At 54.0% G+C, this 17,603-nt stretch overlaps 1 protein-coding gene across 1 annotated transcript; it reads right to left on the bottom strand.

Annotated features, from left to right (window-relative positions):
• Positions 1 to 16,738, bottom strand: LOC143387961 (uncharacterized protein C1orf159-like). Its single transcript, XM_077108178.1, has 11 exons — positions 16,348 to 16,738; positions 9,584 to 9,735; positions 8,575 to 8,699; positions 8,208 to 8,304; positions 6,140 to 6,215; positions 5,170 to 5,286; positions 4,818 to 4,883; positions 3,232 to 3,366; positions 2,503 to 2,528; positions 2,379 to 2,409; positions 1 to 1,117 (listed from the first exon to the last, which is right to left on the bottom strand). The coding sequence occupies exons 3-11, from the start codon at positions 8,580 to 8,582 to the stop codon at positions 1,020 to 1,022; spliced, it is 654 nt and encodes a 217-aa protein (XP_076964293.1). The 5' UTR covers positions 8,583 to 8,699; positions 9,584 to 9,735; positions 16,348 to 16,738; the 3' UTR covers positions 1 to 1,019.
• Between the last annotated feature and the right edge of the window lie 865 nt (positions 16,739 to 17,603).

Below are 17,603 nucleotides of genomic sequence, written 5' to 3'. Positions count from 1 at the left end.
GAGAAGCTCTGAATAGTTTACTCGACTTGACTTCAGATCGGCACCCCACCCTGTTGCTGGGCCAGTGGCTGGCCAGCCTCAAAGATCAAGTCCACCACTCGCGGATGAGGAGCTGCACACAGAATCACAGTGCCAAGAGCACAGCCACGTCCCCAAGAAGTGGGCCAGGCTCGATGGAGATGAGGCAGGACACCTGAGGACAGTGACAGACCACTAAGTGCTGAGCCCAGCACGTAGGAGGCGGCCACCATCGAGCCTCCTCTACAGGAAGCCTTGGCTGATGGCCCCAGCCAAGCTAGCCATGTGCAGGCCGTGTCTGGTGGCCTGGGATGGCTGGGACAGGACCACTGGGCAAGGGCCGCTGGCCAGTATGCCTTCCACGGGCCCAGAAAACCTGGGGATTCAGATGTGGAAGACCCATGTGTGGGCACTTCACTGTGGGTGCCCAGCCTGGGTGCCTGCTGGCCAGTGTGACCTGCCTGGGGTGCAAGGCCTGGGATGGGACAGCAGTGCCTCAGGGAACTCAGTTCTGTAGCTCCCGAGGGTGTGGCTGTGGCCTCCCAGCCACCACGGGAGCCAGACAACCTGGAGGCCTCAGTCTCAGGCAGCTGGTTCACAGCTCTGTCCTGCCTGCCGGCCAGGCCCCAGCTTCACTCCTCTCAGAGGGTCTGTGGGGGCCACTGGGCTGGGTGGTGCTGGAGGGGTCCTGCTACCCTGGTTTCTCCAGGTGCAAAGCAGCCTAGTGACCCCTGCCGTCTCCAACAGTTCTGGCTGTGGGTCTGACTGTGGCCTGAGCCCCCAGTCTCACATCGGCCTGCTCCTGTTGGTCAAACCAAGCAGTGTGGGTGGAGCAAAAGGACTTTCAAGAACCCGTGGGTGGGTTCCCATTCAGCCTGTCACTCGCTGGGAGCCAGGTCTGGCCTGTCCCAAGCCCCAGGTGACAAGGCCCTTTGTGGGGGCTCACTGAGGGGTCCTCCAGCCTCCAAGCCGCAGGTAGTGCAGTCTGATCGGCTTCCAGGTCAGACGTTGCTGACTCGGGCCTCTGCTGTGGAGAAGGCAGAAGGGTCCGAGGCCCAGTCCAGGGGCCGCTCGCACTTGACATATCTTGGTTTTCGCACTGAAAGGGGTCAGAGATGAGCTGTCAGAGCCAGGGACAGAGGCTCAAGGATGGCAGAGGATGTAGCTGGAGGTGTGGGGCACCACAGGGGCCTGTTGACTCTGACCAAGGAAGAGACCAGGCGCCCCTGCCCGTCAAGAGCCAGTTCCTCCTGCCAGATGCCCCCGGGAGCCTAGCCTGGCTGTTTCCCATTAAACCCTGGGACCCTGCACCCACACATCTGGGCCTGGATCAGGGCCCGGCTGTCCCTTAAGACTAAGGTGCAGGCATTATGCATTTCTAGGACCATGTCCTAAGCCCCAGAGCCTGCAAGTGTGACCTCATTTGGGAAAAAGGTCTGGGAAGATGTGATTTAGATCTCAGATGAGACCCTCCTGCCTCAAACAGGTGGCCCTAACTGCCATGACCAGTGCCCTCCTCAGGGGAGGCAGAAAGAAAAAAGACATGAGGGAGCAGAGACAGAGGGGATGCAGCCACAGCCCAGGGAGCTGAGCCTAGGAGCTGAGAAGGTACGAGGGTCCCACAGACCTGGGAGCCAATGTCCCCCTCTCCCACTCCTTGGTCTCTAACGTCCAACCTGGAGAGCTGTCAGAGCTCCTGCTGTCTAAGCCACCTGGGGATACTCTGCCATGAGGCCTCAGCCACTTGGGGCCCCTGTGCTCTTGCAGATGCTGTGGATGAGGCTGCTTCAGACCTGAGCCAAGTGCTGCCTGGAACAGGGTAGGCTGGGCCTTAGTTAGGAACTGCTCTGCCCCAGAGGAGAGGAACACGCTGCCTGTCCCCACCAGCCCTCTGCACGGTGGGAAGAGCTTGGCCTGGGGAGGGAGGCTGGGTGATTCTGCTCTGGGCTCACAGCTGTGACTGTGGTCAGGGACTTAGCTTCACAGTCTCCTCTTATAGTGGGTCACAACTGGGTGGGGGTGCCTGGTGGGGCAAGACCCAGGGGCTGACCTGCTCCCTGTACCCTTCAAGTAGAGATGGACTTGAGCAGGGCTGGAGGAAGTGAGGGGAAGGTCTGCCCTGTGTCGGGTTCTCCTCTCTCAGTCTCAATACCTGAAGAGGAAGGGACAGCACACAGCCATGTAGGCTGATGGGCACCAGGTGTGCCTGTCAAGCGCCTGTCCCTCCTTCATGTAGTGTCTCCTTGGGACCCAAGAGGTGGGCATGTGTGTCTAGGGGCAAACCTGTAGAGGTCCCTGGGTCTGGCATTTGGAAACCGGCCCAGAGACAAGAACCCCCGGGTGACACAACCTGCCTTTACCTGAGGACTGTGGTGGGGGGATCATTGCAGCCTTGAAAGGAGAGAGAGGCAGAGTGAGATCTTGGGTGCTCAGCATGGGACACGGAGCCCAGGATGCTCAGCCGGGAGGGTGCAGATTACTTACGACTTCGCCAGGCTGCAGGCCTGGGGCTACAGAAGAAAACAGCACATCACCCTGGAGCCAAGCAGCTGCCTGCATCCAGTGAGGTCCACAGGCAGGCAGAGGCTCTTCCCAGGATCCAGGCTGGATCTGGTACCACTTCCACACTCTGCCCAGCAGTGCCCTCAGCTGAGTCTCAGCTTGGCCACATTCATGGCCTGCACCTGGGGCAAGCCACTCAAGCATCCCAGGAAGAGCCACCTCCCAGAAACCTCCCTCCCACTTTCCCAGAGCATACAAGGCATGCTCCTCAGGTGGTTTCTCTGGCTCCAAGAACCCAGTATGGGGGACAGAGACCCCTCCATCTTCTGGGTTCCCAGAGGTGCTGCAGGTGAGGCAGTGGCCATCAGCCCCCAATTATGCATAAGGGCATGGGTGCCTCCACTGGGGTTCCCTGGGCCACCTGAGATGGCCACACCCAGGGTCTACTCTGCTCTAGGGATGGCCTGGAAGGCAGAAATGCTGGGTGGGCATTTCTGGGAGCTGACCCCAAGGCACCTAACTTGACTGGAGACCCCAAGACTCCTACCAGCAGCAGAAGCCCAGCCTTGGACTCTCAGGACCTGAAGCTATAGTAGCCCCCAGAGGGCACCCAAATGTTGGTGTAACGTAGGCAGAGAGGGGTCCTGGCACTTACTCTGTCCCTTTGGGCACCACCTAGGCCCCTGAGTGGGAGAAGGCAGAGTGAAGTACCTTTGTCTCTCCTGTAGAAGACCCTGGGGAGCTTACTGGAGCACTTGAGGTAGAAGAACCCAGCCACAGAGAGGATGAGACCTGCGCTGACGAAGAACGTCCCCAGGAAGAGGGAAGCTGTCACGTGGGAACCCCCTGCAGGCAAATCAGCCGCTCTAGTGGCCAGTCTCAACTGTGGCATGCCAGGGGCCCGGGGTCCATGCCCAACCCAGGCCACCATTCCTGAACACACCTGAGCCCTCACAGGGAGCAAGGGGCCAGCACACCTGGACACAGGCCCAGGCTTCCTGGGGAGAGGGAGGGGAAGGTGAAAGGGAAAGAAGCCTTCATTAATTCCATGCTCCAGAAGTTCAGACCCTAGGCTCCCCCTGAGACTGTGCAGGGTCAGAGCTCCAACCTGCAGCAGGTGCTTCTGCTGCACTCTACCTCTCAGGTGCTGGCAGCTGCTCCTTGCCCGTCTGAACCTGCTCAGTGTCAGGACAGGATGGCTCAGGGCCAAGGACAGTGGACAAACTGTGACCATGGGATGGAGGAGATGCTTTAGGTGCCTGGGGAAGCCACTTTTTCACCCTGAGGCACAGGTGCCCTTGCCAGGCCCATGGCCTTGCCATCCAACTAGCCCTGTGCTATAGGAGGCCATGAGGTGTCAGAGCTGGCCCTTCCCTATGGGCCACTGCTCTGTGCTGCTGGCTTCTGCAGTCCAGGCCAGTGCTGGGCCTGAGGCCACCTTGGAGCTCAAACATATTTTCTGGGGAGGGGAAGGCCAGGCTCAAATTCCTGGGAAGAGCTGAGCCTCAGAACAGAACTCTGAGCCTAAGATCTAGGACCCAGGTCCAGCCCAGGGCTGCTAGATGAGTGGCTGGGATGATGGTCCCCACAGCCTCTCAGGCACCTCAAGCAAAGGAGGCAACCTTGCTCTGGAGCTGGGCTATGGTGCCCCCCCCCGCCCCGGTGCTGGCCCTTCTCCCAGCTCCTGCCTTGTCCGGATCTTCCCTCTCACCTGGTCCCACCCTCCCCAGCCACTCCTAGCCACACTCCCACCCCTGGCCTGACCAGGCCCTCAACTCAAGTAGACTGCAGGCCAGGGAGAAGTGACTACCTAGAGACAGGGAACGCCTCGAGGACAGTGCTGTGGCAGTCATTTCTGGTGTCCCATATGCCTGCAGTCTTAGAAGCCTATGCCCTGGAAAAACCACTGGGATGGGCAGACTCCTGCTGGGGCCTGAGGTCACAGGGGCCATGGCAGCCATGGAATGAGGCAAGGACCAGACAGAAGGTGCGGCTGTGAAGGCTTCCACCAACAGCCCTTCTGAGACCATGGAGGATATGTCACCCCCCCACACCAGGGCACACCCAGTACCTGCCACACTCAGCCCACAGACCTCAGCCTCATGAGCCACTGGATTCTCAGAAATCCCTACTTCATGGTCAGGGTCCCTGTCACAGAGCGCATGGCTGGGTCTGAAGTCTGATCGTGACCTCCAAGGTACCCTACTGTGGCCCATCAGCTGTCAGGGTCTGTGCTGCCATGGCTCTAAGGAGCCTCTACCCCAGGCCTGGCTCTGGCCTGGTGAACTAAGACTTACCAAAATGTGGCCATCCAGGCAGCCCTGTGCTTCTGTTCATGGGGAACTGCGCACCCCAGGCAGCAACTGTGGGGAGCAGAACAGAGGGGAGGCCAGGGCCAGGCACAGGACCCAAGAAAGACCCCGACACTGCCTGAATCTGAGACCAGACATTAGCAAGTCTCGCCCCACAGCTGTTCCTCATGGACATGGGACTCGGGAAGAAAGGGCTCCTGGGGGCTGTTTGCTGATGGATAGTGGTTCTGTGGGGACAAGGGCGGCCACTCCAGTTTCCCCAAAATTGGCAATGTGGACCCCTGTGAGAAGTCCAGGATCTGGGAGGAGTATGGGGGCAGCAATCTGGGAGACATACGGCTCCTGCACTCAGAGCTGTTATAGGTCAGCACCGTCCCGTTCCTGCACCGGATGCAGCTGGTGCTCCCGTCTGCGTTCCAGCGTCTATAGCAGCCGACACAGAAGGCAGGCGGCTCTCAGTAGAGGCAGGATCCAGGCCAGTTCACTGTATCCTGGAGCATTTCTGTATCTTTTGAGTTTATAAATCAACGGTCACTCAAAAACACGGACACTGGAAGTTTGGGTGGAACAAAAGGCTCTAACTCCAGAGAAGAAACCAGCACCACAGGAAGCACGTCACTCTGGCCCCAGATTCCTGTGGAGGCCTGGTGCTGAGGAGGCCGCAGCCTTCACTGAACACCTTAAGAGACAGTCCAGAGGCTGGTGACGGGAATCTGAGATTAACAGTGTGGTAGCCTCATGCTCTGGAGGACTGGAGGCCTGGCCTCCACCTCCTGCCACCCAGGCTCAAGGACCACGGCTCCCCCAGGACCACTTCCTTCAGGGCATGCGTGCAGCTGCCTCAGGCACTCCACACTCACTGGACCCACTCAGGGCAGATACAACCCTCATCTGTAACTACTGCATCCTTGTACTGTTCCCCCCGGGGTCTCCCTGCAGGATCAAGCCAAATTTCCATATCAGACTATCACTACCTGAAGTCCCACCCTCTCCCTGCCCAGGTGCTGGAGTGGCCTAGCTTCTACTGGCCAACAGCATGTGAGCAGCTGTCGTCCAGCTTCCTGTAAGGGTAGCGACTGGGTATTATCCCTGTACTTCTTTCCAACATTCAACACAGCACTGAGGCCAGAGACATAGGGTCCATAAACATTGATAGTGGGTGTTGAAAGCTAGCACTTTACATGAGCTGTATTGGGGCTAAACCATTCTTGTCCTCACCACTGAAGAGGGGCAGGCGGGGACAATGCCTACCATGGGATGGTGGCTTGGTAGCTGTTCAGGGGACTGCTTATGACAAAGTGGCTCACCTGGGCCACACAGGCCTGTGCTTGGGCATGTGGTGTTGGCGTCCATCACATCCACACAGCACTCAGGCTGCTGGGCCTGGAGGGGTGACAACAGGCAGGCTCTGCAAGGGCCACACTGTCAGTCCACTGTGAGCATTCATGGCTCTGCGTCTTCTAGTCAGCAACAGGATCCCAGCTTCCCCCTTGGCCTAGAAGCAGGTGAGAACACATACCTGCCCCTGCAAGAGCCCCACTCTGGGCAGTCTCCAGGGAATACTTCAGTGTAGTACAGAATGAGCCAGGGAGATCCAATGCAGCACGGTGGAGACTGGACCACTGACCAGACACATCTCAAGATTCACTGATCCATTCTACCCCGTGGTCCTGGGCGCCCCTCCAAGGTGAGGATAGCACTGTCTGAGCTGTGCAGGGCATGAGGCCATTGAACACTGAATGACCACACGAACTGCCTGGGGCCCAGACCCACCAGACAGGTTCCACAGCAGCCTCCTCACTCCCAAAGGCCAGGCAGGAGGGGCCCTGGGAACCTGATCTGCACTGCGGCCTAGAGGTGATAGGACTCAGAATTCTGTGCATTTGAGAAAGAGCAAAAGCAGGTCTCTCTGATCTCCTCTGCCCTCTGTCCCTCAGGCAGACCAGGAGACCCCAAGGGAGAGGGCCTTGCCCATGCCCAAGGAGAGGAAGATACAGATAAGAATCTTGATTACCCCACCTGGACAGATCCTGGTTCATGGCCATCAGATCACACTCTCCATCCAAGCACACTTGGTCAGGACCATCCCTCTTCCTCAAGCCTGCGCATAATCACTCAGCACCCCCACTTCTCTGGGACACGGGTTCCTTACGAAGGCTCCCGTGTAATGTAAAACTCACATTCAAATGCTGTCTCTCACACGTCTGTCCCTTGTCACAGGTGCCTCAGTCACACGGCTGAGGAAAAGAACACTTCCTCACCTACGGGGGTCGGAAGGTGTCCAGCCCCACCTGGGGAGATGTCCCAGGCTGTGGGCGTCCATTCATGGGGTCTCCTCTCCCTGCCCTGAAGACCTCACTAGGGAAGTTGAGGTGGCCAAGGCCCCTTCTCCACAGGGTCTCCCTGGTCGGGCAGAGCTGCTCCAGCCTCAACCTCCCACCTTGTGGGCCACAGGGAGAAACAGGGCAGTCACCCCAGGAACTGCAGCACCAGTTCTAATGACACAGTCTTGAGAAAAGGGACACTCTCCTGGACCACGATGAATACTGGGAGGCTGGCAGGGCCTTGCCAAGGCTTGGCATGACCAACATACCCCCACAGGGAGGGGCACTTCACTGATGCCCTCTGCAATTCCACCAATGAATGCCCCTTGATGTTGCAGCTTGGTCTCAGACAAAGTGCCCAGGCCAGGCCAGCCGTTCAGGGGAAATGAACTCATGCCCAACCCTTGAACCCATGTCCAATACACATGCTGAGCACTGGCCTTCACTGACAGCAGGGCAGCTGACAGACCTTGAGGAAGGAGGGTCCCCAGGTGTGACTCTACTGTCACTGCTGGGCCACTGTTTCCTGTGACTTTAGTATGGTGAATAGTGAGGGGCATCTGAGGAGTGTGAGTGACACAGGGCAGCATCAAGACCACACAGGAGGGGCCGAGGCCCAGTGGCTGCACCCTCACACTAGCCTTGTCCCGGTTAGTGAGGGACACCCCACCCTCTTGCCACCCGGCCCTGGCTCAGCTCTTCTGGACACCAAAGCTCAGCATACTGGAGTGTCACCAGCTTGGCAGAGCCATGATACCCCACTGTCGCTCTCCTGAGCAAATAGCACGTGGGCAGGCAGCTCCAGGCTGCATCTGCAGAGACCCTGTGCGCTCTACAGAAACAAGTAGGTCTGGCAGTCTTCTAGAAGGTAGAACCAAACAGCTACCGTATGGGGGCATGTCTGCTGCCCTCTTCAAGACACGAGCCCCTTGGACCCCAGCATGGAACTCCGTCATCCCTAGGGCTGAGTGCCAAGACTCCTAAGGTTAAAGGGAAGGGCCCACTGCCTCCCTGGAGGATGGTCACCTGGACATGTGACAGGAACACCAACCTCGCTTTCTGTGGACTTGCTGGCAACACACACCAGAAGGCCAGCCAGGAGCGTGAAGCGTTGCAGTGCCATGCCAGGAGCAGGAGGACAGCGGGGCCTGTGAGAGAGGAGGGCAGTGCCAGGGACACAAGCAGGAAAAGAAGGGAACATGTCAGGGAGGTGGAGCCATAGTTGGAAGGGGCGGGGCTGCAAAATGAGCAGCTCTGAAGTGGGGGGTGCCACGTGAGAAAGGGAAGGGGCTGCAATGCCAGTGAGAGTGCCCAGAGCTGGGGAGGACCTGGCAGGCTTGATGGGCTGTGGCAAGCAGGGGCATGCGCACAGGTCTCTGCCTTGTGAGGTCTGTGGGTGCGGTCCAGGGCACCCTTACCTGCCCATCCAGGATGAGAGCTGCTGACATCAGCTCCTCACCCAGGTGCTCAGTAGAAAGCCTGGCCAGAGGGCGTGGAGTTCATGGACCTGACTGTTGAGCTCTGCAGGCCCAGGGTCCAAGGCCTGTGAATCAAGACCATTAGGTGAGGCCTGCTGTTGGTCACTGTGAAGACCACTTTCCCAGCAAGGTGAGTCCAGAGTTGGTCAGAGGGGCATCCTGATCTCTCTCCAACAGGTTCATTGGGTTGGCGTTTGCAAACGAGGTCACTGCATCTCTGGTCTCCCAAGACCAGATGACACCTCTCAAGGTTCTGTTGGAGTCTTGGGCATTGTCACCCAGACTTTTTCCCCGTGGGTGGCTAGGTCCCTAGGGCAGGCAGACATGGGTCCAGAATAATGCTAGAGTCCAAAAAGTTCTAGTCCTGGGCGGAGGGATTCAGGGAGCAAACACATTGCAAGGAGACTTCTTCACCCTAACTCCTGTCACCTGACCATTGTGGGGCTTAGTAGTCACACCATGTTTGTTTTTTGGTACTGGGGACTGAACTTGGGTGCTTTACCACTGGGCTGTATCCCCAGTCCTTTTTTTTTTTTTTTTTTTTTTGAGACAGGGTCTCATTTAGTTGCTGAGGCTGGCCTGGAACTTGGGATCCCCCCTGCCTCAGCCTCCCCAGTTGCTGGTATCCCAGGTCAGCAGGCCTGGCTTCACTTCACATTTGTAACATAAGAGAGAGCATTAGCAGCACCCACCACACAACCTTGAAGTGATATCATTTGTACTACTTTTTTTTTTTTTAGTTGTAAATGGACATAATCTTTATTTATTTTTATGCAGTGCTGAGGATGGAACCCAGTGCCTCACATGTGCAAGGCAGGCGCTCTACCACTGGGCTACAGCCCCAGCCCCCCATTTGTATTACTTTCAACAAATTTCACTTAACTCACAGGGTGATTCTCATGGCGTAACGTCACAGACACTGCTGGATACATATTTTCATGTTAGTTACCTCCAGGAAACTCTGCACTTAAACACAGCTGCGGGGTGGAAGTGGCAGACTGTAGGACACTCTGGCACCAAGGACACTCTTCCACAGCAGCAGTCCCCACTTCCTTTCCAGGCAGGTCCTCAGGAAGAATGCAGAGATGCTCCAGTTTGAGGCTGGGGAATAAGGAACGGTGCTCTCTGACTGGCCTGGGGCAGTGGGCAAGTTCCCCCTTGGGGATCCGGGGGAGAGGACTATGGGGTCCACACAGCCCAGGAAGGCAAAGACTGAGGGCACAAGCTCTGGTCCCTTGACAGGGAGGGGCCCATATCTGTCCTGTAATTTGCTTCATGCCAGATTCATCCAGGTCTGTTGGCAAAGTAACCACACGGTATGGTTCAGACAGTGTCCAGTCCTGCAGGATAGTTTTCTATGATGCGAGGTCCAGTGCCCTCCTGCCTACAGCAGCGCTTGCCTTTTCTGGAAGAGTGCCAGCGATCCACCCCACTAAAAGTGCACACTTCCTGAAATCCTCCTTCAAAGCTAGTCCTCTTAGATGGTGCCCCTCACCTACAGGGTGTGGTCAAGTCTCACCCTTTCTTTTTGTCCATTTAACATGTGCTCAGTAGATCTCCCCATGCCCTGGGGAAAACTGGTGTCAGGGTCCCTTCTCACTTTCTGGGAAAGGTAACCAGGGCCAGGTCAAGTCACAAAAGGAACCAAAAGTCCAAGACTCCAGTCACACTGGCACTGCTTAGTCAGCTTTATTGAGGTTCAATTAGCACACAACAGACTTCGTCCACTTACAACACACAACCTGGGGGTTCTGGAAAGCTATGCACACCACATATCTGTGAGCGCACATCATCAGGGCATCTGCACTACAGCCCTCTGCAACCCTTCCTCCTGCAAACCCTGGCCTGGGCACCCACTGACTGGCTATCACCACAAATCTGCTTTCTAGAATTTCTTTTGTTTTTTTGGTCCCAGGGATTTAACTCAGGGGTGCTCAACCACTGAACCACATCCCTAGCCCTTTTTTGTATTTTATTTAGAGACAGGATCTTACTGAATTGCTTACTGCCTGGCTAAGTGGCTGAGGCTGGCTTTGAACTTGCAGTCCTTCTGCCTCAGTGTCCCAAGCCTCTGAGATTAAAGGCATATGCCACTGCACTGAGCTGTATTCTAGAATTTCTTACAAAGAGATCACTTAGCTTTGTGTCTGGCTATGTCACATGGCACAGGGCCTCTGGAAGTGCCTTGTTGATCTGCACATCTGTGCCTTTCAGTGGCTAAGTGGCACTCCACCCAGGGAGGCTGGGCCTCCTCTCCCTCACCACTGCCCATCCCTGTCTAGGGTGCCCCTCAGTCTTTCCCTGGCCTTGCAGTAAACCTGTTCTAACCACCTTCCCAGCCTTGCTGTACTTGTCTCTGGGCAACTGCTCTCCTCTTAAGCATCACTCCACAGCCACCTCAGCTACAGGATACTCCATTTGCTGAAGCTGTGTATACACAGCTAGAGGTCAGGCCACAAGAACCTGCTTCTGACAACAGTGTGGGCAGTTCTAGGTCACATGCATATCCACGTTTGAGAATCAGCTTGTCAGTTCACAGAAAAGGCTTGCATGAGTTCTGCAGGGAGGACTGGTCTTCCAACAATGTCAAGTCTTCCATTTAAGTGCTCTCCCCCATGCTAGGTCACTTCAGTTTCCCACAGCCAGTGCTCCGTGTTCTCAGTGAAGAGGTTTTCCATATCTTTAGTTAGACTTACTACTAAATACTTTATTTCTTGGTATGATTATAAACAGAAAAGAATTTCTGATTTCATTTTCTAATAGTTTGCTGTTAATACGTAACAGAACAGTTAATTTCTGCATATAAACTTTTATTTCCAAGATCTTTGTGATTTTACTTAATATACTTAGCTTTTTAAAAAAAATATTTCTTAGGATCTCTTCATAACCACATCACTTGCAAATGCAGTTTTACTTGTCCTCTATGATCTGATGAAACCAACTTGGTTTTTACTTCTGACCTTACTACCAAGGTAAGGGCTCCAGGCGCAATGCCAGCTGCTTGATTTTAGGGATGAAGTACTTCATATTTTTCACTGCTAAGTACAACATCTAGTGTAGGTTTTCCACTGATGCCTTTTACCACACAGACAAAGCTCCCTTCTCCTCCTAGTTTGCTAAGAGGTTTTTCCTTCATCATGAAAGGGGTTTAAATGTTATTAAATGCTTTTTCAACATTTACTGGAGTGATCATGTGTTTTTTCTCCTTTTTAGTATGGTCATTACATTATTTAATTTATCACTGTTCTATGGTTTTAGCCAATGTAGTAAGAAAAAAAAAGAAAGAAAGAAAGAAAAGAAAAGCCATAAACATTAGAAAGGCTCAGCAACTTAGTGAGGCCCTGTCTCAAAATAAAAAACAAAAACAGGCTGGGGATGTGGCTCAATGGTTAAGGACCCCTCAGGGTCAACCCCTGGTACAAAAAAAAAAAGGTTTAGAAAGGAAAAAGTAAAACTGTCTCAATACAGATGATACAATTGTTTACATATGATCCTAAGGAATTTACAAAACAGAACAAAACAAAAAACTCCACTGTAACTCACAGAACTCTGTGCTCTACTTGATAACTTTATTTCTAACGAGCCAAAGGGATATGAGGAACAATTCTGAGGGTGTTCTGCATGCACACTGGGGCTGAATAAAGAAGGAAATGGGCTGCAGATGGTGGGCAACAGGGTCTTACCCAGAGTGGCAACAGCCTAATAGCATGTTCCAGGTTAGAGATTACAGACACATAGATCTGATTGTGTAATCAGATCTATCAGCAAGTCTGTCCACTGAGGTCCTAGAAGCAAAAGTAGTACCTGGGCCTTGATTCTCATATCTACCCCTCCCTCCATCTCTCTCTCCCTCTCCCTCTCCCTCTCCCTCCCTCCCACCCCTCCTCTCTCTCCCCCTCCCCCTCCCTCCCTCCCTCCCCCCCCCCCTCTCTCTCTCTCTCTCTCTCTCTCTCTCTCTCTCTCTCGGTGCTGGGGATTGAACCCAAGGCCTTGTGCATGTGAGGCAAGCATTTTGCCAACTGAGCTATATCCCCAGCCCCCTAGATTCTAGTTTCTAAGACCACCCTCCAATCTTAGGAATGAGAGCTCCCTGGAGAAGTGGCTGATTCTGGGTCTAGGGCAGGAAACATAAGAGTATGAGCCCAAAGTACCTTATAGCATGAGAAAGAAAGTGCTCAAAAATCAAAAAAGACAGTAGCCAGATGAAAGTGCCCCAACAACAAAGCTGAGACTACACAAGCAGAAATATACGGCTGAGCCCCAAACCACAGCCAGTGCACAGTGCCACACTGGTGACAATACTTGAACCACGGCCAGTGCAGGGCACGTCCACGCTGGCAACAGTGCATGAACCACAGCCAGCGCAGGGCACGTCCACACTGGCGACAGTGCATGAACCACAGCCAGCGCAGGGCACGTCCACACTGGCGACAGTGCATGAACCACAGCCAGCGCAGGGCACGTCCACACTGGCGACAGTGCATGAACCACAGCCAGCGCAGGGCACGTCCACACTGGCGACAGTGCATGAACCACAGCCAGCGCAGGGCACGTCCACACTGGCGACAGTGCATGAACCAGACAGTGGAGGGCACATCCAAACTGGTGACAGTGCATGAACCACAGTCAGTGGAGGGTGCGTCCACACTGGCCACAGTGCATGAACCACAGTCAGTGGAGGGCGCTTCCACACTGGCCACAGTGCATGAACCACAGTCAGTGGAGGGCGCGTCCACACTGGCCACAGTGCATGAACCACAGTCAGTGGAGGGCGCGTCCACACTGGCCACAGTGCATGAACCAGACAGTGGAGGGTGCGTCCATGCTGGCAACAGTGCATGAACCACAGCCAGCGCAGGGCACAACCACACTGGCCTCGGTGCATAAACCACAGCCAGTGCAGGGCACGTCCATGCTGGTGACAGTGCATGAACCACAGACAGTGGAGGGCACGTCCACACTGGCCTCAGTGCATGAACCATGGCCAGTACAGGGCATGTCCATGCTGGCAACAGCGCATGAACCATGGCCAGTGCAGGGCGTGTCCATGCTGGCGACAGTGCATGACTGATGGCCAAACACAAAACGAAAGAGACACTCTTTACAGAGGAATTCTAGATAGCATCCCCAGCATGGGCTGGACAGAGACTCACTGTAAGACAGCAGGGACAGGGGAAAGGAGCAACTCTGCAGCAGAGACACCTACAAACACCATCTCAACCAGGCCAGGGGTAGTCTGTGGACGTCAGAGATGCCCTAAAGGGGTGTGATGGGATCAGCACCTCACCTGATCACCCCTGGTGCTCCTTCAGTCTGCCATGAGTGACGTGACAGTCCCTCATGTCAGTCCACCTGAGGAACCCAAACAGGATGTTCTACAAACACACCACCAAGCCTCTTCAGATCCTAAGAATTCACCAGAGAGTGAGACACAGCCACAGCCTGGGGAAGACACAGCAGCCAAACACAATATGGGGTCCTGCATAGGGCCCTGGAGGGGCAAAGCTGGGGACATGCACAGTGAAGGGCACCAAGGTCAGGTGAGCCCGTGGTTATCTCAGGGCAAGTTCGAACAAGGTCAGGTGAGCCATTATCTCGGGGCAAGTGCATATGTTCCAAAATAAGAGTCTAAATCTGTTCCAAAATTTAAAAAAAATGTAAATTACACTATTGATAACATGAATAGGCAGTTCAAAGAATGGGACTCTGGAGGCCAAGGCAATTTAGTGAAGCCCCTCAAAATCTTAAAAATGATTGGAACATAGCTCAGTGGTAAAGAGCCTCTGGGTTCAATCCCCTGTAGCCAAAAAGAAAAAAAAAGAGTGTGGGGTGTTAATATTTGCAAGACAAATACTACCTAACAAAAGCCCTGTTTATAGAATACAGAAGAGACTGTCACAACTCAGTAATAAAAAACATGATGAAGCCTTATGAGACACTTCAGAACAGACATCTGAGCACATAATACACAGAAGAAAAGTGCATGCCACCATCACACCATGGGAGATGAATGACGGACACCAGGCACGTGGATGGTGGGGATGCAGAGCTGAGGAACTGCACACCTGGCCATGGCGGTGGCACTCCTGCTTGTCTTCCCAAGAGAAAGAAAAACACATGCGCACAAAAACGGTCCAAAATTGCACATAACTTCTTTAGCCACACCAGAAATACACCCATATGGCTGAGTGGTGGGTGGCACAGTTGTAGGTGGGATGGGACTCCATGACACTACAGAAAGTGGTCAGGTCACAAACACTTGCTGAGACAGGGTCCTGAAAGGCTTGAAAGGCAACCTCAAGGGATGACAGGCAGGTTCTACATCTGACAGGAGCATGGAGTAAGTGGGTGGATGTGTATATCAGAACTCATGAAACTGGATACAAGACCTGTGTCCCTCACTGGACATAAATTACACTTCAACAATTAACTAAATGCAGTTCATTTTCTACTTTGAAAATCTCAATATCAAGCTTTCAACAACAAACTTAGCAACCCGGATAGGACCCGAGAGTAGCCCCTGCTCCAGCTTTCTTGGGCAGGCCTGGCTCTCCAAGGAACCCCATTCCCATGATGAGGATTCATGGTGCTGGTGAACTTGTTGACAGCCAACTACAGGAGAGTTAGGGGACAGTACTGGTTGCTCCATCATGGTCCACTTTGAGAAAAAGGAAACTGAACTCAGGACTAAGTCACAACTTTGGCCATCTGACTGGTGAAACAGGCTTGCTGGGTGTTTCAAAACCAAAAACTTGGAGACCAAAGTCAAGGAAGTAAAAGGGCCAAGGAAAAAGCAGCCAATATTTTGACCCTTGTCCTCTAAGGTCAGCCAGGACAGAGAATGACGGGACCCTTCTCTGGGTCCTGCAACTCTAGTGAGTCACTCCATCTGCTGATCAGGGAGATGTAGAGGACCCTAGAGAACAGAAAGCTCGGAACCCTCCTGATCTAAAATTCCATCTTGTGCTTTGACAGAGAACAAGCGCTGTCAGCCATCTGATGGACTGTAAAAAAAGAATTCTAGACCTCTGGTGTTGCTGCCACCAGAGCAGGGCTGGACCTGGGGCCTATCCAGGGTGTCTCCACACTAAGGGTGCCAAAACCTCAGTGATACGGTGGCAAGAGGTTGTTCTTTAAACAAGCTACCTGATAAACCCAAGTTAACAGGGAGAACAATCAGGACGAAGGGGGTGGGGGGCTGGTGGTGCCTTTGGCACACAGGGATGCTACCTATGGACCAGATAGCTCAGGTGACTACCTGTCAAGATGTTTGCTTACTTGGCTTTTGGGAAGAATATTGGGAGCAGGATGTGTCAGGAAAATAAAATCCAGATCTCATTTCCTTCTACGAGCTACTAAAAATAAAGTAGCCATTAATCCTGGCCCAACACAAACTATTGGTCAGTAGCTCTTAGCAAGAAATAAAACAGGACAATGAGGTGCGCTGTGAAACTTCCTTCCCAGCCTTGACCGCCCAGGCTGGGCCTTCAAGCAAACACTGTCTGCCAGGTTTTCACCAGAGGAAAACCGTGGGGGGAGCGGTAGGGCTCAGCAGAGCTCCCACGGCCTAGCACGTGTGAGGCCCAGGGTTGGATACCCAGCACCACAAAAACCAACAACACAAACAAAAAAACGCGAAGAAGCCCCTCTCACTTCTGCCTTCCCGGTATACAACACTAAGACAAACGACAACAAAAAGGACAAGTCTGACACCTTCACATCTGCAGGGCTCTGCAGCTCAGAATTCAGCCAAGAGGTGCAGGGGCATTTGCCGACGTGCAGTAAGAAACGCGTCCATACCCGGCCCAAGCTGCACGCTGAATGCCGCTTCGGCGTAGTGGACCAACAGAGCTGGAGACCCGAGTCGCTGACCGCACTACTGGGCAGCCCCGGGACCCAGGGCCGCCCCCGCCTCCTCCGAGCCCGCGCCCTGCCGGCTCCAGGGCGCCTCCTCGCAGCCCTCTGGCCCTGCGTCCGTCTGCGCGCCCACCGCACTTCCTCCCGGCTCCTGGGCGAGGCGGCGGCGGACTGCCGGACACTGGGGGAGTCCGCTGGGCCTCATGCGGCCCGCAACAACCTCTACCTCCAGGTCTTTGTCCGGCCTGCGGCCCCCTCCCGCCCCAGCCCTTCACTCACCCCGCGCCCCCGGGTTTCTCTTTCGTACCCCCCCCCCCCCCCCCCGCCCTGCGGACAGCGACGCCGCGACACCTGGGACTTGTAGTCTCTCCTCTGCCCCCTCCCCGGTGCAGGCGGGTGCGGCTTCTGGAAGAAGACTACAACTCCCGGCGGCCCACGCAAGAACCCGCTTGCCGGGTGGATCGCGCCAGAATTCTCGCGAGACTTAGGGAAATACGCGCGGAGTGCTATGGGAAATGTAGTCCGGATGACTGGGTCCCGGGCGGGCAAAGAAGAACTACATTCCCTAGGATCCCTCGCGAGGCGGCTGTCGTGGGTTGGAAAAAAAATAATCCCAACCTCCAGTTCTTAAAAGAAAACATTTGCATCTGAGAATAGAATTTGACACGTTTTCATGGTGTTAAAAAAATAGCTTTTAATGTTCTATTTCTCATGAACTAAGACAGAGTGTGTACTACCAAAATGCAAGAATAATCTCACAAAGGTGAAGACAAGGGCTAGAGGAAAACAAAGTTCTAACATAGGAGACAAGCAAAGGGCATTGACAGGAGGATAGTACATGAAAATACCAAAATGTCAGATATGTGACATATGCAATGTGTAGTCCATATTGGTATTAGTGTGGTCTAAGACTTGTTGAGGGTTGTCATTGGTTAGATTACTTGCTAGCATTTTTATCTTTTAACTAGGAGAACAGAATACTAGAGGAGGTCTGGTTTCTTGCCTCTATTCACTCTCTTTAGAACTTCTGTATGCTAATGTTAATTAAGGATATTTAATTTCTTCCACAGAAATGTTATTTTGGGGCTATCCTCAGAATAAAACAACAACAA

This window comes from Callospermophilus lateralis, unplaced genomic scaffold (genome assembly GCF_048772815.1).
Source record: "Callospermophilus lateralis isolate mCalLat2 unplaced genomic scaffold, mCalLat2.hap1 Scaffold_183, whole genome shotgun sequence".
Classification (NCBI taxonomy): domain Eukaryota; kingdom Metazoa; phylum Chordata; class Mammalia; order Rodentia; family Sciuridae; genus Callospermophilus; species Callospermophilus lateralis.
The sequence above is the reverse complement of the archived record's forward strand: the minus strand, read 5'-3'. Positions and strand labels throughout refer to the sequence as shown.